The 21,186-nt window shown below is 45.9% G+C and overlaps 2 protein-coding genes across 6 annotated transcripts in view; one reads left to right on the top strand and one right to left on the bottom strand.

Moving 5' to 3' along the window:
- LOC128326432 (retinol dehydrogenase 8-like) overlaps nt 1-6,254 on the bottom strand; it is a 31,972-nt gene extending 25,718 nt beyond the window's left edge. Inside the window, exons 1-2 of one of the 4 annotated variants that reach the window (XM_053253214.1) lie at nt 6,073-6,253; nt 4,841-5,036 (exon numbers count right to left, since the gene is read on the bottom strand). The gene's annotated coding sequence lies outside the window, so the exon portion shown is untranslated. Of the gene's footprint in view, nt 1-4,656; nt 4,730-4,840; nt 5,037-6,072 lie in introns of those variants that run through there. The other 3 variants (XM_053253213.1, XM_053253215.1, XM_053253216.1) reach the window with 3 other exon arrangements.
- Nucleotides 5,970-20,964, top strand: LOC128326431 (cell death activator CIDE-A-like). 2 transcript variants are annotated; one of them, XM_053253212.1, is made up of 6 exons: nt 5,970-6,060; nt 6,233-6,477; nt 11,791-11,947; nt 12,641-12,787; nt 16,092-16,276; nt 20,394-20,964. In XM_053253212.1, the coding sequence occupies exons 2-6, from the start codon at nt 6,434-6,436 to the stop codon at nt 20,503-20,505; spliced, it is 645 nt and encodes a 214-aa protein (XP_053109187.1). In that variant the 5' UTR covers nt 5,970-6,060; nt 6,233-6,433; the 3' UTR covers nt 20,506-20,964. The 2 variants fall into 2 exon arrangements, with proteins under 2 accessions (XP_053109187.1, XP_053109186.1); XM_053253211.1 differs by having other exon boundaries at nt 6,026-6,061; nt 6,230-6,477.
- The last annotated feature ends 222 nt before the right edge of the window (nt 20,965-21,186 follow it).

Below are 21,186 nucleotides of genomic sequence, written 5' to 3'. Positions count from 1 at the left end.
CAGCCCTTTGCCCAATCCCCCTGAAATTGGGGTGGTAGACTCTACCCATTGGGCACTACAACCCCACCCCAAAATTTTGCCCCTGGGCCCCTTTTTACCCCCCAAATCGATTCGGATTCGGATTAAATCCAAATCCGAACCAAATCAAGCGTGATTCGGGTGACCCAGATTCGGGCACAAAACAGAACAGGGGTGATTCGGTTCGGGTCCGAGCCAAATCACCCAAAATCCCAAATTGCACACCCCTACTAAGCACACACACAGAGAAGAAGCAGGAGGCGGAGTGTGGATTCTATGATAGCATATTAGAGTGGATTGATGGTGTCTCATTGAAAATCTCATTTGCTATCATAGAATCCACACTCAATACCTCAGAAACAAGAGAACCCTGTACCCATGGGGGTGCCCCTACCAGAGATCCCTGTACCCCATGGGTTAGAAACCCATGGGGGTGGTTGGCACCCTATGTGCACTACACCACCACTTGCTCTGGGCCACCCCAGCACCCCCATGTGCACTTATAGGGCTGCTGAAAGCTCCATTATAACTTATTATGAGGAAAAACCTTAAAGACGCTTAAACTTCAAAAATCACTTAAAAATCACCTCTTTGCCCAATTCCTTTCAAATAATTCTGATAGCTTCCTTGCCCACCCTAGGAACTACCACCCACCACACTGCACTCTACGACACCCCTTTCCCCCCGACGTGAAGCTATACATTTGCTGCAATCCTAATTATTCTCTATGAGGAATTCAAAAACACTTAACAATTCACCAATAATCAGAGGAGTGTCCAATTGCCTTGAGATTTTTTGGGTGGTAGGCACCCATGCCTGTCTACCACCCACCCTGCTTTTGTGCTCCTAGGTCCTCCACAACAGGGGATATGGACTGGTTCGGGTCCCATTATACTCAATGAGAAAAATAATTAAAAATATTTCAAATATTCATAAAAAATCATAGAGGTGTCTGATTGCTTCAGGGTTTGCATGGTTGTTGGCACCCATGAGTGCTCCACAATAAGAAATAATGGCCTGGTTCGGGTCCCATTATATCCTATGAGAGAAAAATAAAAATATTTTTCAAAAATTCATAAAAAATCGTACGAGTGTCCGATTGCTTTGGGGTTTGGTTGACAGGTACCCCTGGGTGCCAGCTACCATCTGACCAATTTTCAGCTTTCCGAACCGATCCGAACCGATCCGAACCGGTTCGAAACGAACCACCCCCAGTTCGGTTCGGATTCGAACCGAACCAGGGGTGGTTCGGTTCGATCCGAACCTCCGAACCGGAACGGACCCGAACCGGTTCGGATCCGAACCGGTTCGCACATCCCTACACAGAGCCCTGTGGTTCTCTTTGGTAGAATACAGGAGGGGTTTACGATTGCCTCCTCCTGCACAGTATGAGATGATGCCTTTCAGCATCTTCCTATATTGCTGCTGCCCGGTACCAGCGAGCAGGGATTCGAACTGGCAACCTTTTGCTTTTTTAGTCAAGCATTTCCCTGCTGCGCCACTTAAGGTGACAGGTAACATTTACCTCATGCCTTTTGCAATGCAAACTACTTTGAGAACTTTGTTGCTGAAAACTTATAAATTTTAAAATGATTATTCTGCATGTTAAAAGTTCTCTGCACATGAACAACTAACACGACAGAGGGCAGCTTAGGCTAGATCAGGCCTGCTCAACTTCAGCCCTCCAGCTGGTTTTGGACTACAACTCCCATAATCCACAGCCACAATGGCCAATAGCCAGTGATTATGGGAGTTGTAGGCCAACATCTGCAGGAGGTCCGAAGTTGAGCAGCCCTGGACTAGACCATCTCTTTGATAAGAAGATTTTGGTACAGAAGAATTCATTCTGACCCCCTCCTTCCATCTGCATTCTGTATTAGTCCACTCCTATAAGGACAATACCATACGAGGTCCAAGTCAGAGATGGAAAATCCCTGTATGCTGGGATTTCAGCAAACAATGCAACATTGGGCTACATAATCAAAATGACAAAACCCATTTATCAGTAGCACAAAACTAGAATATAAAAAACAGCAGCAGACAATTTGTCCCAGCTAGCAATATAGCAAAACAAAGCAATTATCCTTCCCAAAACCTTCCTGGAAAAACAGGGTTTTACTTGCCTTTGAGAAGAAAGGAAGAGAAGAGGCCAGATGGAAAGGGAAGTCCAGCACCAAAAGAGTCCTGTCCCTAGTAACCTTCCACCTCACTTCAGAAGGTGAGACCAGAGTCTCCAAAGATTCATGTTGGGATGGGTAGTTCTCCAAGGCGTTTTTCACACAGGGTTTTTAAAGCCCTTTAGCTCACATCTCCACCAGGACGGAGGGTGTGCGTTCACATATCAGACAGATTTACCCCTGCAAACTATCGGGGAACACTTCACACATGATCTGGGTTTTTCACTGCACATAAGAGTGTAGCCCGATTTATATCCAGGGTAAAAAAAATCCACTTTTTATGTCAGTTTTTTGGGAGAACTTTGAGTTTGCAGTAAAACCTTGCAATAAACTCACAGTAAAGCCTGCCATGTGAAGAACGCCCAGATATCCTGATCTCAGACCATTTAAGGCTTTATATGTCACTACCAGCACTCTGAAATGGGCCTGGAAAACAACCAGGGAAGTTGTTGGAGTTAAGTCAAAATATGTTTCCTTTGGAGTGTCTTTGTTAATATGAAACACTGATGCCCTATGGACCAGTTGTAGTTCCCAAACGCACTTCAGAGTTAGCCCCACAAAGCACACCATAATATTCTAGTTTGGAATTTACCAGGGCATGGATGATGGTGGTTTGCATGCTCTCGCTCTCTCAAAAACATCTCCTGTGCACTTAACCTGTAGAAATGTAGTAGGTAAAGCTTTCCCCATCACTATACCTCCATGCCAGGAAAAGTATCAGCTGCTTAATTTCTGTATGCCAAGCTGCTGTTAAAAGGCATAGAAGCCAGGTCAGAAAAGAAAAGCTGGCCACCCTATGAATTCCACAGGTTCAGTAACAGGCTACCATAACAGATTTAGAAAGGAATTTGTCTCCCAGGTTAGAATGATGGGGAGACTTTTGAAGTGGGTGTGGTTTGCTTCCCCTGTAGCATATGGCTTGACTCACTAAGGCAGCAATCTGCACGCCATGTACTTGGAAGAAGGTCCCATTCAAATCAGTGAGGTGAAACATGCATGGGATCAGGCTGCTGCAGGAATAATCTGCAGTTCTTTCTCACAGGCACAGATCATGTGGCTCCACTTATAACCAGGGTGGGCAACCTGAAGGTTCATCAGTTGTAGGGACTCAACTCCCATTATCCCCAGCTACAATAAATTGCAGTATAAATTTGTGCAATAGATGAGTGGGTTACAAGCAGGACTGGACAGAATACTTCCAGTTCCTCACCACCAATACTTATATACTTTTTTCAACAAAAGCTCCCAAAGTTGTTTACAAAGATATCAATGAATAAATAAAATGGCTCCCTGTCCCCAAAGGGCTCACAATCTAAAAAAAGATAGACACCAGCAACAGCCACTGGAGGGATGCTGTGCTGGGGGTGGATAGGGCCAGTTGCTCTCCCCCTGCTCAGTAAAGAGCATCAAGTGAGATAGGTATAGTGTACTAGGATCTAAATGTGTTGCAAATCTTTTTGGCTTTTTTGTAGGGAACTTTTGGGCTTTTTTGTAATAATAAAGAGAATCACCACTTTTTAAAGGGTGCCTCTTTGCCCAGTTAGCAAAATACTTCCAGTTCCTCAGTAGCAACATCAAGTCTTCAGGCGTTAGGGCGATATATGGTTTCTCTTCCACCCTTGGATTAGCGCAGGAGATGCTTTTGGGGTTTCCCAGAATCTAGTGAGTTCAGCAAGCAGAGGCTGACCCCCCACCCACCCCACCGCAGGGCCAGTGAATGTCTCCAGCCTGATCATGCCTACTCAGCCTAAGGCTCCTGCACTTCTAAGAGCTGCAGGTCGGGCAGAAGCACAGGCGGCGGCAGCAGCAACTGGGGCTTCTTCAGCATGAGTGAGGCAGAAGATGATGGTGGGGGCTGCAGCGGCTCAAAACGCACAAGCGCCCTGCCGGTAAGCAGCGCCGCTCTCACGCCACCAGCCTCCACCCCACCCCCGGCCAAGAGCACCAGCCGGCGCGAGATTACTGACCACGTCACCATGGGGGATTAGAGGGTGCCCTCGTGGGGCAACAGAGGCCGAGAAACCGCTCACACTGCGGGGGGCGGGCGGGCGGGCGGGCGGCCTGGTGGGAGGGGGGTCACCCTGCCGCAATTCTGCGCCGAGTCGTGGACGGAGAAGCAAGCAACAGCTCCCTTCCGCAGAGCGGCGCCCCCCCCTTCCTCACACACGGAAGGGTTGCCCCCCCCCCGCGGCCAGTGGAGGCACGAAGGGGAAAATGGGGGGGGGGGCGTTGTCTGCTTGCACAGAAAGGGCAGTGTGGATTTCTGAGCTCGCGCTCTCTCACACACACACGTTAGGTTTCAAAAAACAGAAATGGGGCGGGGGGAGAAAACTACTTGTCGTAGGGGGGGCACTTGCACGCCCGCCCCAGTCCGGCCTTGGGGTCAGGGTACAGGCTGGCATCCTCCTCCCCAAGGTCGGCAGGCACAGCACAGCAGCCCACCCTGCCGCCGGGTACCCACCTCGAGGGATTCCGGGGCTCTCTGGTATCCCTCCCCGCCCCGGTCCTGCGTGCAGGAGGACGAGCGGATGCAAAGCCCTCTCTCCCAAAGGATCCCGGCCGCCCTTGCAAGGGGGCCAGGGTCTGCCTGCCAGACACCCCCCTCCCCCGCAAATGCAAGTCTCTTACCCACCCACCGCGCCTACCTCAGCGCTGCTCCTCCGGCGGTGGAATCAACACGTCCCCCATTAAGTCTCGGCCAGAGGACAGACAGGCCCGCCCCAACCCGGAGGACGATGGGCGTTGTAGTTCTTCTGGCGAGGTCCTCGTCCTCCTCCTCCTCCCCGCTACCGCCCCGCCTCCAGGATGGCGCTGGGGGAAGGAGAAGCCACCGCGCAGCAGCTGGTTATGTGAGCAGAAGTCAGGCAGGGGTAGTTAGTTAGTCATGCAGGATGCTGCTGCCTGAAAACTGGAGGGTGGTGACTGATGCTACGGGGGGGAGGGGCATGAGGGCTCCCCCCCACTGCCCCCCATTCCTGTTTCAGAACTCTAATATGTCGGGGGGGGGGAGACACACAGCGCACACCGACCCACGGCACTTTGCCCCTTCTTCTTGTCACGGTTCCCCCACTATGCAGACGGCCTTAAAGGAGCAGAGACGAATTCGTGGCGGAGGAGAGGTCGAGTCTGTGCAGGAGGGATGTGCAAACTGGTTCGCAGGCTCACCCTGGACCCGGGCGGGGGGCAGCGTCCCTCCAAGGACGAGTCGGACTAAGCCAGCGTGGTGTAGTGGTTAGAGTGCTGGACTAGGACCGGGGAGACCCGAGTTCAAATCCCCATTCAGCCATGAAACTTGCTGGGTGACTCTGGGCCAGTCGCTTCTCTCTCAGCCTAGCCTACTTCACAGGAGAAGCTTAAGTATGTAGTACACCACTCTGGGCTCCTTGGAGGAAGAGCCGGATATAAAATGTTAATAATAATAAGCCACTCTCATGCCAGCTTGACGGCCGCAGTTGGCGGGGGAGAGTTGAAGGAAAAGTTCTAATACTGTGTTGTTTACACCTTATGAAAGCCAAGCCGCGGCGCTGAGCGGTGGGATGGAGGCTGTGGTGGAGATCTCCTTCCAGCCCCCCCCCACTGGCCTCCCAAGTGACAGCCCAAGCCGGCTCTGGCCCATTTGGGGCATGTGCGTGCAGAGAGGCCCCAAACAGCCTGCAGCCAGCCTGGACTGTCATTTGGGAAATAAAGCCTCCATTCTTGGGTCCGCTGCCACTCCCATCCCGCCACCCAGCTTTCTTACCGGTAAACGACACAGTATAACTTTTCCTCCCCCAGCAAGGATTCCCCTTCGCAACTACAGCCGGCCCCTCTCTGAGCAACTTAGTGCACATGTCCCTTCAGCTGAAATGGACAGCGCGCTTGCACAGTAAGTACCTACCTTTCTTAGCTCATTCCTCTGAGCACAATACCTGCCGTACAGCTTGGGTCCTCCGGGCCTTGAGGGCGGGTTTAAAAGAAAGCTGATTCCAGCGAGAGCCCTGCAGCTTAGATTCAGCCGCGCTGACTTCTCCCGTTTGCATTTGAATCACTTTCGGAAGGAGCTACGTCAAAGCCAAACACGTGGTGGGCCCGGAGACTGGGCGGGCTTGCCGTGTGCCGGGCCACCATCAGTCAGGGCGGAGCTGCGTCGGCGGGCGGGCCGGAGGGACCCCTCGGAGAGCATAAGAAGAGCGGCCACAGCAGCAAGCAAGCAAGCGAGCGAGCAGAAAGAAGGTGGGAGTACCGGGCAGAGGCACACAATGGCTGTCGAAAGCGCCCGCGATTACACCGTGGTTTTGTTCCGGTAAGTGGCCTCGCGGCTGCTGCGTCCCACTCCCCTCTGGAAGCTCGGGCTCAGAAGTATGCGGTGTGAGCCTACGGCTGTTCAGTTGGACGTCTGGGCCACTTGGCTCAATCAATGGGGCGTCGCCTGCTCTTGAGTAAGCCTGCCTAACGTTGCAGTTTGGCTGCACTGGGCGGGGTGGTGGTTCTGGGCTCGTGTCGCCTCGCCTGCCCCGCTGACTTTAGGGTGACCCGGCGGTGTCTGCAAATGCAATGCCTAGTAGCCTGGAAAACAGCCTTGGCTTCTGCCGGCTGGCTGGCAGATGGCTCCCCCTCCCCCGGCTTCTCCTCGCCCTGGCACTGAAATCCTGACCAGCCGGGGCTGCTCGCTAAACCTAATCGGCCGCGCTCAGCCTCTCGCGTAGGTAGGCAGCGAGTCTTTTATAACTCTGAATCGGCGGTGCTCTGACTTGCTCGGCACTGTTGTTCGTTCCTAGGTTGGATGGATCTAATTATTGTTTTTTTAACGGACTGGTGGTGGCTTCTAGGCTCCTTTCTCTGTCGCGGGCCATCTCTTCTGCCAGCGAGGTTTCTAGGCAACTAGTTCCCTTTGTGTGGCTCCAAGTCGCCCTTCTCCTCCTCGGCATTCAAGGCTTCAAAACAAGCTCGCTGCTTGCTTGCTTCAAGACGCTGCAGACTTCATGAAGTCAGGAGAGGGAGGCCGGAGAGGACCCCCCACCCACCCCGAGCTCGCTGGCAGAATGGTGGCCCTCCCCTGCTAACTAGGCAAAAAGGCACCTTTTTAACGTGGCGATTTTCTTTATTTAGCGGGGGGAGAGTAACTGGCCTATCCACCCCCAGCACAGTATTTTCAGTGACTGTTGCTGGTGTCTATCTAATGGTTCCGTTTAGATTGTGAACCTTTTGGGGACAGGGAGCCATCTTATTTATTTATTATTTTTTCTTCTATGTAAACCACTTTGGAAACCTTTGTTAAAAAGAGGTTTATAAATAGTTGTTGCTGTAGTAAGAGAATAAGGCTGGCTACATAGTACTTGTCTGACTTGCTATAGGGTGTCTGTTTTCCTGGAGGGTTTTTTGGGGGGTGGGGTGTAGGTGTTTAGTGGCCTGGCAGGCAGGAAAACTGACTGCTCATGTGCGTCCATATGCCTCAGTATCTTGTAATGTGGGAATATTGCGACAGTTCTCTAAATCTGTTGTTGGAGTGGCAAGAGCAGCCAACCCAGGGACCCTGGAGCTAATGAGCTTGCACATGCACACTCTTCACCACAAACCCACAGGTCTGGGTCAGAGTGCATCTGCCAGAAAGACTACATAAGCCCCGATGGATTTACACAGCTTCTTAACCATTCACAACCTGGGACACAACATGTGTTGACCCTTGCTCCACAGTCCAAACACAAAACCAACTTTGACATCACATACTTGTGGAGGGGGGTGGGGTTTCAAACCACAACACATGCCCCTTGCTTCACAGTCTTCATGCAGACCTATTTTGGTTCACAAACCAACTTGAGCATAGGGCATTTGCAACAGAAAAAATGTTGGCTGGTTGGTCAGATGTCAAAGTTCAATTTCCACTAGGTGTGAAGTACTCTGGATAGAGAACTCTTTCTGGCAGCCAGGGGCGTAGCTATAATTGAGTGAAAGTGTTCAAAAAACACGGGCCCCAACTCCTGAGGGCCCTCCAGCTCCGCTCCTCATTTTCTTCATTATCTCCCTCACTCTGGGGGGGCCGCCAGAGAGAGGGATGAACACGGCCCCCTCTCCCCTAGCTACACCCCTCCTGGCAGCTATACTGCAGTGGGGGGGGAATTATTAAATCGCAGGATTGAACAATTTCCTTGAAATAAAAATAGGCCTGCCATCTTAGGCCACATTTTCCCAGTTTCAGAACTCTAAGCCCAATCATTCTGGAAATGTAAAGTGTTGGGCAAAATGCTGGGCGTGGGATGTTGCACTTTTAAAATGAAGTCAGAATTCTTCACATGGGAATGGAATGGGGGGCAGGGGGGGATCAGTTCACAAGTCTTTAACTTTTTGCTGTGAAATGAGCCACTTATAGGACCCTTTGAAGTTAAAAAGATCATTGAAAATCAACTGATTGACCATCTGCTTCAAAATCAACACATAGAATTTTGCTACCCTGTCCTATATATAAGCCCAATTTTAGAACTCTAGACAAAGCCAAACTGAAAATATAAAAGGGGCCCTCTTTTTCCCTTGGGAAAACAATGGGGCCACTAGGAGAGTGGGCCTGGCCCCCTAGGTCCATGCCTAACTGCCCCTGGGCCAACCTGAGCCTCTCTAACTGTTGACTACAGTTCCTAGCAGCCCCAGTTTTGAGCTGGAGAACCTTGGGTTGACCACCCTGTACCATAGCTTTCAATCTACAAGTCCTTGCAAAGTGGTTGGATGCTCCTAAGTGTTCACATGTGAGTCTAAAGTGCTTCTTACATAAGAACAGCCCTGCTGGATCAGGCCCATGGTCCATCTAGCCCAGCATCCTGTTTCACACAGTGGCCCACCAGATGCCGCTGGAAGCCTACAGGCAGGAGTTGAGGGCATGCTCAAGTGTTGCATGCTCAACTGCTGTTACTCCCCTGCAACTGGTACTCAGAGGCATCCTGCCTTTGAGGCTGGAGGTGGCCTATAGCTCTTCAACTAGTAGCCATTGATAGATCTCGCCTCCATGAAGTTAACCAAACCTCTCTTAAAGCCATCCAGGTTGTTGGCTGTCACCAAGAAGCCTGTAGGCTTCCTGAGCCTACAGGGTGCATTGATGCAAAGTGACATTCACAAGTGGCACAAGAGAAACTGCTTTGATCTGTAGGCTGCTCAACAAAGCTACCCTGGTGTGTTAGACAATACTAAAACTGAGCACAGAGAAGCCTTGTATGAAAACATTGAAAGCTTAAGCCCTGCCTGCTTGTACATAAGTCCATGGAGGTGAAAAGGCACTTTCTTGATGTAGATGTGCCTAACTGGGAGCTTTAATCTTTCAAAAGGCCACAGTCTTGAAAACTGAGCTAGGGCTTGTTAAATCATAGAATGTAGCTTTGATACCATATGGGTCTTAATCTGTGGTGACATCTGTCTAGCTTTTGTCCACTGAATTGCTCTTGACACATTCTGAAAGCCTTCTGTTAATAAATTACCTTATGCATAAAGGCTATCCAGGACTAACCGAAGTCTAGAAACTGGTGTATAGTTTGCTTGAATTGTATTTAAAGTGTGCCATTGAGTCGGTGTCAAAGGCTTACACAAAAGACAGTACATCATAAGAACTGAGGAACTACTCAAAGGCATTCTACAAAAGAGGTCAGCTATTCTCTCAAACTGACTTCTCTTACTGAATGTTGCAGTTGCAAAGGAAAGTTTCAAAACTTATGTCTGGCTGATGCATACAAACATGGTAGCTCTGGCAAGTAAGTTAACTTAGGGCTTTTGCATTAGGGTTGCAACCCTACTAGCCATATGTAAGACTTGGTCCCCTCAAATTGGATTCAGTATTAACCAGCATTCAACCAGGCTGCATGTGCAGGATGGCTGATCCAATATTGTCTGGTACAAATTAAGACTAGCCAGAAAGAATGAAGTGATTCAAAAATGAAGCAAATGCACTTTCCCCAAATTGTCTAGAGACTTAAATATGGAGCAATTGTAGCTTATAATGAGGAGCTCTGAAACACTGGGGCAGTGATTGTCTCACACATCCTGTTCAAAGGTTGCATACAGTCTTCTCTCTAATTTTTTCATTTGTGTGCAGAATGGATTTTGTTCTGGGCAGCAGTATCAAGGCAGTGTGTGTGCAGATGCATCCAGGGTGGGGCCCTCCTGATTCAACCTGAGTGGGATCTAAAATTAACTGAGTGAGTGCTTGTGTGCATGCCTTAGAAGGAACACTGATTGCATAGGATGCAAGGATTGTTGCACAGCTTAAAATTCCTGTCACCTAAACAAAATATGCTCGAACACATGCATACAACCAGGTCTTGGGCAGGTATTCACTGGTGATTGAAGTGACTGGCTAAATGCAGATCCCAGAAATAAAAGTTCTAAGTTAGCAAAGAGGAAGATTTGCCCAGGCAAGTTACAGAAAGTAATGTATCTTGTAGAAGGCCTTATCTTGGCCAAGGTAAGGAACTGACCAGTTCCTACATAGGATGGTGCAGTTGAATGTTTTGCTCTGCATTAGCACAAGAAGTAGATACTCTGCCTTAATGTAAAGAAACTGAATGAGAATTGTTTGTGCCTGGAGTATTTGGATGTGTAAGCATATAATCATTTTGTGCAGTTGAGCAAAACAGTCACTTTACTCCCTATAGTATATCTGACTCAGCCATGATCCCCTCTCAATCTCCTTAACCCTCAGACTAAAACCTGATAGCTGAAATCTTGTATGGCTGGAGCCCTAAATGTGGGTACCTGATAAGCTTATTTTGCTCTTTGCAGCAAGTGAGTCTTGCTGTCTATGCTACCCAACTCTCAAATGACTAGGGTGCACTCTAAGAATTAAGTGCTAACACTGAAATTGGCTTATTTTAAGGTGTCTAGCTGATAATGGGCACAACTTCAGTACAGTAAGTGTCTGTGACCACATGGCCAAAAAGAATTTGACTAGAAGAGAAACTGCTTGAACAGAAGAAATTCTTCATTCAGCCAGAATAATTAAACTGATGATCTTGTCACCCGTGTTTAGGTGTTTATACCTAAACTCTTTGCAGTGAGACTCCTGGGTTACAGGAAGTTGTGAGGAGCAGGATGCCTCATATCAGACTCTCTAGTCCTACCAGGATAAAAAGCTGAAGACAGGGGCGTAACGAGGCTGGAGTGGGCCCAGAGACAGAATTTTAAGATGGGCCCCTTGCTGATATACACACACTCACTTCACATGTGACTTGCCTCTGGGGTGTCCATCAAGGCGTGGGGGCCCCCAGGCAGCCGCCTCCCCTTGCCTAATGGTAGTTACGCCCCGGGATGAAGATAATATCTCAAATTCTGGTGTAAAATATTTGTCTTCCTAAAACAAAAGCTGGAATGGGGAGGAGGCTAATAGGGGTCGGACTCGGACAGGGATTAATTCTATTCTGAATTTGTAGCAGATCAAAGTAACAGGAGCTGCAGACCAAAATACTGGATCAAAGCATCACATCTTTCTAGTCTGCCATTTGCTCCCTTTGGAAAAGATGCACAGTTATTAGATCCACAGTTGCTCTGTGCTGAGACGGTCAGGTACTAAATGGGCCATCTTACCTCAAACCACCACCGTGCAATAAGTGTGCACTGAACTGAATTACTGTTTCTGTTCTAGGTCTTTGGCATCTGTGGGATCCTCTCTAGGGTCAGTAACAAGACAGGCCCTGTTTGCTCCCCTTCCACCTGCAGCCCGACCCTTCCGTGTCTGTAACCATGACAGAAGCAATCGCAGAGGAGTTGTAGCAAGCACTCTGCAGGAGCTGATCAGTAAGGTAAGCTTCCCTTCAAAAGCGCAAGCCTCATGATCACGCAAGAATGTTGTTGCCTTATCCTTGGATGAAGAGAAACGACTTTGGTCTGTGACCCGAAAGTTCTGTGCTCCAGCTCTTGAACCCCTTTACTTCATGGGGGGCCACCTGCTCAGACAGGTTGCTCCCGCTGCAGCAATAATACTAAAGATGCACCCTCCATTTAGGAAGTAGAGCAGTGGTGCTCTGCCCCACATGTTAGTAGCCCTCAAGCCTCCTGCAGAAAACAAGAGTTAGGTTGACTATCTGGAGGAGTAGTTGACTGAGGGCAGGGATTATGTCACAGTACCAATTGCTGCCACACACCAGGATGCTGCTGTGTGTAATCCTTGGTCTTGAGAGTTGCAGGGAATGGTCCAAAAGGTCACCTGATGTTGCTGAAGCTAAGTAAGCCTGGGCCTGTTCGGTGTCTGGGTGGAAGACAGCCTGGATAGACAGATAAGCAGCCTTTCCATCACATCCATAGGAAATGGATAGTTCTCTGATATACAAAGAGCACCCCTGAAAGCAAATAGATATCTATAAATATAATGCTTTTATCTATATTCTCTCTCTCTCTCTCTCTCTCTCTCTCTCTCTCTCTCTCTCTCTCTCTCTCTCTCTCTGGAAAAAAAATGTTACTTTAAACTAGGCTTTACTTCACTGCCTCTTCTTTAGACTTTAGATGCCTTGATGATTACTGCTGGACTGATAACCTTGGTTTTGGAGGAAGATGGCACTGTGGTGGATACAGAAGACTACTTCCAGTCCCTGGAAGAAAACACTTGTTTCATGGTTCTAAAGAAAGGACAGAAATGGAAGCCAGTAAGTGGTAACTGCTTTCTAAAATACAGTAATACAGATGGTAACAAGTTTGACATACCTGAACTGTTCTGAGGTCACTGATTTGGAAGTTGCTAGAGACTACGTTTGCCCTTGGAAGCCCTAGTCCAAGTTGCAGTTGCTCTTGGTCTTTCTTGTATTGTGTAGTAGAAGCTTTATGGCTCAAGACTGTGCTTCAGTTATCCTCCCAACCAGTTTCAGTTGGGAGGAAAACTGAAGCAGAGAGGTGTTATTTTCTCATGTTCCACTGAAGTATGCCTAGAGGAATGCAAGACAAGGTCTATTCTCTTTCATGCATGCATGCTCTCAGCTTGGCTTGTCTGGAATTTAACATGGTCTCCTATTGCCTCTTGGACAATATCTCCAATCTGGCCAGGAAACCTGCCTTTAAGAGTCCCTTAGAAAGAAAGGAAGGTTGATGTGCAGACTCAACCAGAAATGCACTGATTCAAAACTTCAGCAGCCCTATGATGGGGTTGCCAGATCTAACCTTTTCCCATGGCTCTCTAGCCTATAACCCTTCTCTAAAGCTCTTGGCTTAACACACAGCTTCTCCTATCCTTAAGCCTTGTGGTAAATGTTTTCTATACTTGCCCACTTAGGCCTATGTTTCCTCTACCTACATCGCCCTGTAATCTGACTTCCACCATGTTGGCCAGTCTCATTTGCATAAAGACATTAATTTGCATGCCTTTCAAAACAGCTGGCTATTCTTCAATCTGGAAACTACTGGGGCCAGACCAGATTTGAATCAGCTGATGCAAAATAAGGTTAATGCACAGCTCCTTGCAACATAATTGAGTATATGGGGCAAAATGACTAGATGCTATTGCCCTAAATTCTCTTGGGCTCATCTTATGCAGTCCATTTGTTGTCTGAACCTAGCTGCCCTCGCTCTGGGCTCACGGCCAGTTAGATTTCCAGGGTCTGGAAACTCTCATCCACTTTTCTCTATCCCCCAGGACCAGAAGTGTCTCTTAAACAACACTTCCCACCCTCACAAAAGCTGAATTGATTGAATTTCTCCAGCAGCCAGCATGTTTCTGACCATGCTGTGACAGCTGCTCAGTCAGTTGCAGCAAATAGTTTTATCACCTCAAAGTTTTGACATAATGTATTAGATGACTTCATAAATGCATCCCTTGAAGACATTCTTGACTAAGCTAGTCTCGAACATAATAGAACACTCTAAGAAATAAAACTGAATTTCAGATTCTTTACTGTAGCTTTAGGTAAAGCCTGAACATAGGTTTTGGAGCCAGTGTCATGTCGACCCAGGAGAATGAAGGGTGAGGTCTTTGCTTGACTATGATGCCCACAACATGACTTTGGCACCCTTCACACAGCAGGCTTTACTACGGGTTTACTGTGAGTTCGAAGTCCCCCCCCCCCCCCAAAAAAAAGACACAAAAAGTGGATTTCTAAAATCCTGGATATAAATCGGGCTACACTCAAATGTGCAATGAAAAACCCGAATTGTGTGTGAATTGCTCCCTGATAGCTCGCAGGGACTTTGGGGTAAATTTGGCTGATATGTGAACATACACCCTCCATTCCGGAGGAAATGCAAGCTAAAAGCCCTGTGTGAAAAACACCTCTGAGAGCCAGTCATGTGAGCATGAATATGCTCCTTGCTCTCAACCTAGTCTGCTTTGCAGGGTTGTTAGGATAAAATGGCAGACATCCCATATGTGCTATCCTGAGCTTGGAGTGGAATGACACTTTTTATTTAATACTAGAGTAGCAAGTAAAGGGGGGAAGCTAGATAAATCTGTTCTAAACTTGTGTTCTTAATCTGGTATGACTGGAATCCAACATTTGCAGTACTGATGTATTGACAACAAGTTCTCCTTTTGCCTCGCTTTAAAATGGTACCAAGCTTATGCTGTGTTAAGAACGGTAATTAGGTACTAAACCTTAAAATGCTCAATGTGGGCTTCATCCTGGAAGCTGTCTAGAACTGTTGGCTGATACACAAAATGCTGTGTTTGCAGCAGTTTGCAACCTGGAACATATCTAATCTCTGTCGTTTATATTGCCATCCAGATTCAATGCCATGGCTTAATTTAGACACTGAATTGAAGCATAATTAAGGAAGCTTAGGAATGGCTTGGTCTGGCATCCTTATAGCCATACCATGACTTGTGCATGATTTCAAACCAGAAACCATTGTTCAAAGGGGGTCTGCAAATTACAACTTGTGTTGTCTGAAGTAGCAAACCATAGTTACGGTTTACCTCCAAGGGCTGCTATACTACATCATACAGTCTAGGCAGGGCTGTCTTTAGGGCAGGGCAATCTGAGCCCCGTTCTTGTTGCTCCCCTTTAAAAATTAACTAGGAGGGGGCCTTGCGCTGGCTGATCTGCCCCAGGCCTTGCACGCTGCCAGGGCTCTCTTAAAGACACCCTTGCATACAGTAGTACAGATCAGGCAGAATGAAATGGGACAAGTACCGTGTTTCCCCAAAAATAAGACAGTGTATTATATTAATTTTAGCCCCCAAAATGCACTAGGGCAATTAGCGGTACATCAGAAATTACTGCTAGGTCTTACTTTCGGGGTAGGTCTTACTTTCGGGAAAACAGGGTAGCACTCATCTTACCCTGCCCACAGAGCATTAAGCACACCAGCCCCTGCAAACAGTTGCTGTATGATATTTCAAGTCAGAGTAGCAGTTGTCGCTCTAAAGCTGGAGAGAGGAATTTTTCAGAGACTGGCATCCAAAAAGGCAGAAAGGTGCCAGAATCTATAATGAAGCTGCCCAAATGTTGCAAAATAGCCAAGTTCTTCATTGCCTTGCTGCCTGAAAGCAAATGTCCAGTGATAAGCCACACACATGGGAGTTGCTTTGGGCAAGGCAGGCAGCTTGGGATATTGCCAGGCGCTTTCCCAGACAGCAGGCTTAACTGCAAGTTTTTTGTAAGGCTTTACTGCGAGTTTGAGGTTGCCCAAAATAACTGATGCAAAAAGTGAATTTTTTTTTAACCCCAGATATAAATCTGGCTTCACTCTAACATGTGATGGGAAAACCCAAATTGTGTGTGAAGTGCTCCTGGATAGCTCACACAGACTGTGGGGTAATACTGCTTCAGTTGTAACTCAGTGAATATTGATTGTTCTGCCCAAATCATGAAAACTACTAAATATTAAACTCTTTTCAGTCATTCCACACAACCTTGGTATAAGTTGCTACAAAATATCATTTACATCTGCTTAAGTAATTTTTATTAAATGCAGGTGATAAAATGGTGCTTGCGTTTCAGCTGTTTCTTTCCTCTCACCTAGGGGCCAAACCATGGCATCGCAACCATGCAGCAGCCAAAGAAAAGGGGGGTAGCAAATATCACTCTGGACTTGTACAAGCTGAGTCCCAAGGACTTCATTGGCTGTCTAAACATCAAAGCTACCTTCTATGAAATCTATTCTGTGTCCTATGACATAAAATGCATGGGAGCAAAGACTCTACTGCGGTAAGTGCTGGTTTCTAATAAGTATCCATACACCATAAGCTTGCATTGTAACACAAAGCATTACTACTAAAGTATGGGGAGAAGACTTCTGTTTGCTAAGGGCAATAGTATCATACAGGTGACAAGTTTGGATTCTTAAATGCTAAAATCCACAGCAGTTACTAAATGTAAATACTAAAGCAGGAGAAAGTTATTTACAATATAGTAGTATATGTCTCCTCTGAGAAATGAGATGGCAATATTCTTGATGTCCTTACAAAAGAATGCATAGCATCCTGCTACATAAAAGCTTGAGGAAGCTGGATAGAAAGTGTGGTGTAGTCTAATGGTTCGTTGAAGTGCCAGACTCCTGGAGACACTAGGTGATGGTAGCTCCCACAATGTTTGAAGAGAACTCCAGCTGAAAGTGATCTGGTAGAACATCTTGCGGGAGTAACAAATGCATCAGTAAATTTTGATGTTTTCACTTAACCTCTTCCATATTATAATCATGCTACCAGAGAAACTGAAGTTGGAGGCATGGTACGTGGGGTAGATAGCTAAAAATAGATTAGACATAGCAATAGCACTTACATTTATATACCGCTTTATAGCCGAAGCTCTCTAAGCGGTTTACAATGATTTAGCATATTGCCCCCAACATTCTGGGTACTCATGGGGCTAATAAGACAGGTTATTGTCCTGATACTTGAAGAAGCAAGCTTATCTTATGTCTGAAGACAATAGTTCACTTAACTGTCTGCATACAAATGTGAGCCTGGTTCACTTAATTTTCAGAATGTTCCCTGCTACTCTCTGATCTTAAGCCTACCATAACTTATAGCGTCGCCAGATACTGTGCGGCTGCGATCAGCATCCATGACTGACTATGAGCCCTTTTAGCCCTGATTTGACCCTGTAATTCTCACACCTCCCTTTTTTTTTACTGGTTTTAACGCTCAATATAATTTTTTTCCTGGTTTTTATAGCTCTATTATATTATGGGTTTTTAAAAACTCTATTAAATAATTTTATGTCCCCCTTTAATGTCTTTTATGTATTTTATGACTTTTAAACACAGTAGTAATATTATATTATTATCTTGTTTACACAGTCAGACAGGTGTTATTGACTGGTTTGTTTTATCCAGACATCTAGTCCTTCCCAAGGACCTGGGATGCCAGAATTTTATTGTCAATGGTTATAGATATCGTCGCAGAATATAGGCTGTTCCCAGTAAAGCTGCTTTTTGTAATTGGCTGATGGTGATTTCTGTGGCCCCTATGGTGTTGAGGTGCTCTTCAAGGTCTTTTGGAACTGCACCCAGGGCGCCAATTACCACTGGGATTATTTGGGTCTTCTTCTGCCACAGCCTTTCAATTTCAATTTGTAGATCTTTGTATTTGGTGATTTTTTCTATTTCTTTTTCTTCTATTCTGCTATCCCCTGGTATTGCTATGTCGATTATTTTGACTTGTTTTTCTTTCTTCTCGACTACAGTGATATCTGGTGTATTGTGTGGCAGATGTTTGTCTGTTTGTAGTCTGAAGTCCCATAATATTTTTACATCTTCATTTTCTTCAACTTTTTCAATTTTATGGTCCCACCAATTCTTGGCTACAGGTAGCTTGTATTTTTTGCAGATGTTCCAGTGTATCATCCCTGCTACCTTGTCATGCCTTTGTTTGTAGTCAGTCTGTGCGATCTTCTTACAACAGCTGATCAGGTGGTCCACGGTTTCATCTGCTTCTTTACGAAGTCGGCACTTGCTGTTTGTTGTGGATTTTTCTACTTTTGCTCTTATTGCATTTGTTCTTAGTGCCTGTTCTTGTGCAGCCAGTATTAAACCCTCTGTTTCTTTCTTCAAGTTGCCATTCTTAAGCCATTGCCAGGTCTTGGTGATGTCTGATTTTCCACTTATATTGTGCAAATATTGACCATGCAGGGGCTTATTTCTCCATTTTTCTGCTCGGTTCTTGACTTGTTCTTTCTTGTAGGCCTGTTTTGTTTCATTGGTGTTGAATAGTTTCGCGTTCTTGACCATTTGAAGTGCATCTTCTTTACTGTCCTTTATATATTCTTCAAGGCCTCTTTTCTCCTCCTCTACTGTTTGATGGACTTGCAGCATTCCTCTTCCACCTGAGCTGCGAGGGAGGTAGAGCCTATCTACATCACTGCGGGGGTGCAGAGCATGATTGATGGTCATGATTTTCCTGGTCTTATGATCTAGCGTCTAGCTCTGCCTGGGTCCAGTCTATTATTCCTGCAGTGTATCTGATAACAGGTATAGCCCAGGTGTTTATGGCTTGTATGGTGTTCCCGCCATTGAGTTTGGACTTGAGGATTTTTCTGACTCTCCTGATGTATTCACTTCCATTTTTTTTTTTTTAAACTTCAGTGTGTGCGATGTTATCAGCCTGGAGAATGCCCAAGTATTTGTAAGGTTCTTTCTCTTCCAGGTTCTTGATCTTGCTTCCATTGGGCTGTTCTATTCCTTCTGTTTTTGTTATTTTCCCTCTGTTCAGTATTAATGCAGCACACTTGTCTAGTCCAAACTCCATTGCTATATCGCTACTGAATTATTATTATTATTATTATTATTATTATTTTATTCATTTTCATTTTTAGTATTTTAGTACTTTTAGCTTTTTTAGTACTCGTGTTTTTCAACATGTAATCACCCTATACATTCTTAGTACTAGTTCTTTTAATGTTAATATGCATCATCATATATGTAATCACCTTCTAGTTCCACGTTTATTTACTCGTATTCTTTAACATGTTTACATGTTAACATGCTGGTCTATGACTGTAATAAAGGATGATGATGAATTTCAGAATAAACATGCTTGACTGTAGCAAAAACCACAAGGAATACTTGAGCTTTCATGGGGAGATAATAAGCTGCTTTAAAAAGTTAGTAACATGAGCCACACTTCAGAATTGATCCCCTCCAAGCTTGCTAGTGCTGGAGAAGAAAAATATTAGACTTTGTAAATGACCTAGCATTCTGGCACCTGTGTACTCCAGAAACCAAATGGAAGGGGCAAAGCATGAGTGGTATGTGGGGGCCATCTTAAAAACACAGAAACATGTTTTCAGAGTTGTACTCTACTACTACAAATACTTATATTCCACTCTTCAACCAAAGTTCTCAAAGCGATTTACATAGAAAAATACAAAAATAAGATGGTCCCCTTTTCCCCAAAGGGCCTACAACCTAGCATTCTTGTGTTCATGCTGGTCCTACTGTTCTAGTCAGTATTCTGAAATGTCTGAGATGGCATGTGAATTTCAGTTTGCTTTGTACAGAGCTAGTTGTAAGGCCATGAAGTGCTAATTGTCAAATTGCTCAAGTGATACTTGATACTAGCTCATAGATTCTTTCCCTGGCACTGGCCAAGTAACATAAAAGGTGGCTTATTGCAGTGCTTATGTCAGTAAGCAGGGCTCTGTTACTAGACAGCCTGAATTGTGGGAAGTAGTTCTCTTAGATGAGCACTACATAAAGTAAACTTTTATGATCATAGGAAGCTGCCACATACAGAGTCAGATCACTGATCCATCTAGCTCCGTATTGTCCGCACAGACTGGCAGTGGCTTCTCCAAGGTTGCAGGCAGGAATCTCCCTCAGCCCTATCTTGGAGATGCCAGGGAGGGAACTTTGGACCTTGGGTCCTGTTCCCAGAGCAGCTCCGTTCCCTAAGGTGAATATTTTACAGTGCTCATGCATATCTATAGTCTCCCATGCGTATGCACCAGGCTGAGCAAAGGGGACAAGTCATGCTTGGTACCACAAGACCAGCTCTCCTCACATCCCTGTACATGGAAATGTAATTGGGTCAAGTCACTTGGCTAGAAAGCTACCAGATTTGCTTATATACTCACCTGTACTGACACTCACACTGCAAGGTGTTGACAAGCAATCTAATACATGGCCTGTGGCATGTGGAGACTGAGTGCCCACACATTGCCCTCCTTGGCAAGGCAGAACTGGCTCTGACTCCAGAAGCAGTATAACCAGTGCACTGCAGGGAACCTTCTGCCTCCAGTATCCACTGTTACAAATGTATTCTCAAAAGGGATTACCTGTGACTAAAATCAGACACTTTCCTTTTTTCTTTTTTTCTTTTTTTAGGAGGATACTTAGATTTCTTTCACACCTTGCACAAATAACCGGACAACTTCTTCTCTACACTGGAACAAATGTGCTACAATTAATGGGGGATTGCGAAGAAGATGACAGATAAAAAGCACTGAGCACAAGAGCCTTTTGGTACTGGTTATCCAGTGGAAACACTTCAAGCATTCTTCTTGAAATTTTTAAAATATATTTATAGCTTAATATGTTAAATGAACTCTCCATTGATCAGATGTAGCTAAACTATTTCCTTGTGTTGAGTTTTATTAGTAAGATAGTGACGTGATAAATGTAAATATGATCAGAGTCTTAATGCAGTGAAAGGAAAGTTTATTGAACATCTAACTTGTTCTAAGTAGGGAAATGTTTGTGCCATAAACTTTCAAACTGAGAGTCCTGTGCATGGCAAGCAGATATTTATTGATGTGTATCTCTGCTGAGATGACTCAATAGAGCAGCCTGTGAACAGTCATGCCGCCGATTCTGACTTAACACTAAGTTCAACTACCACTTTAAAGTTGCTTTTCTTTTGCTAATCTGTAAATAAAAACAAGGTTCTGTATAAAAACTAGTGTGTGACCTTAGAAGTATCTGGATCTCTCAATCTAACCTTGCTTTAACTAGTCAAGTGCACTTGGCTTATCTTTAAATCTGTTCCCCTTGCTTTCAAGCGTCTAGGATTTAGCTTGATGTCCATCCAGTCTTAAAACTAAATTAAGGCTGGATTTAGCTTGATGTCCCACTTGCCCACACCACACCCATTTACCTTTCTTTCTTGAGCTGCTCTGTG

The sequence above is a fragment of the Hemicordylus capensis genome, chromosome 5, assembly GCF_027244095.1.
Source record: "Hemicordylus capensis ecotype Gifberg chromosome 5, rHemCap1.1.pri, whole genome shotgun sequence".
Taxonomy (NCBI): Eukaryota; Metazoa; Chordata; class Lepidosauria; order Squamata; family Cordylidae; genus Hemicordylus; species Hemicordylus capensis.
The sequence above is the reverse complement of the archived record's forward strand: the minus strand, read 5'-3'. Positions and strand labels throughout refer to the sequence as shown.

Coding starts and splice junctions, on each gene's coding strand:
- LOC128326431 (XM_053253211.1), top strand. CDS start 6,041: ATGGACAGCGCGCTTGCACAG. Junction 11,948..12,640: donor TGCAGGAGCTGATCAGTAAG/GTAAGCTTCCCT, acceptor CCTCTTCTTTAG/ACTTTAGATGCCTTGATGAT. Junction 16,277..20,393: donor GGAGCAAAGACTCTACTGCG/GTAAGTGCTGGT, acceptor TTCTTTTTTTAG/GAGGATACTTAGATTTCTTT.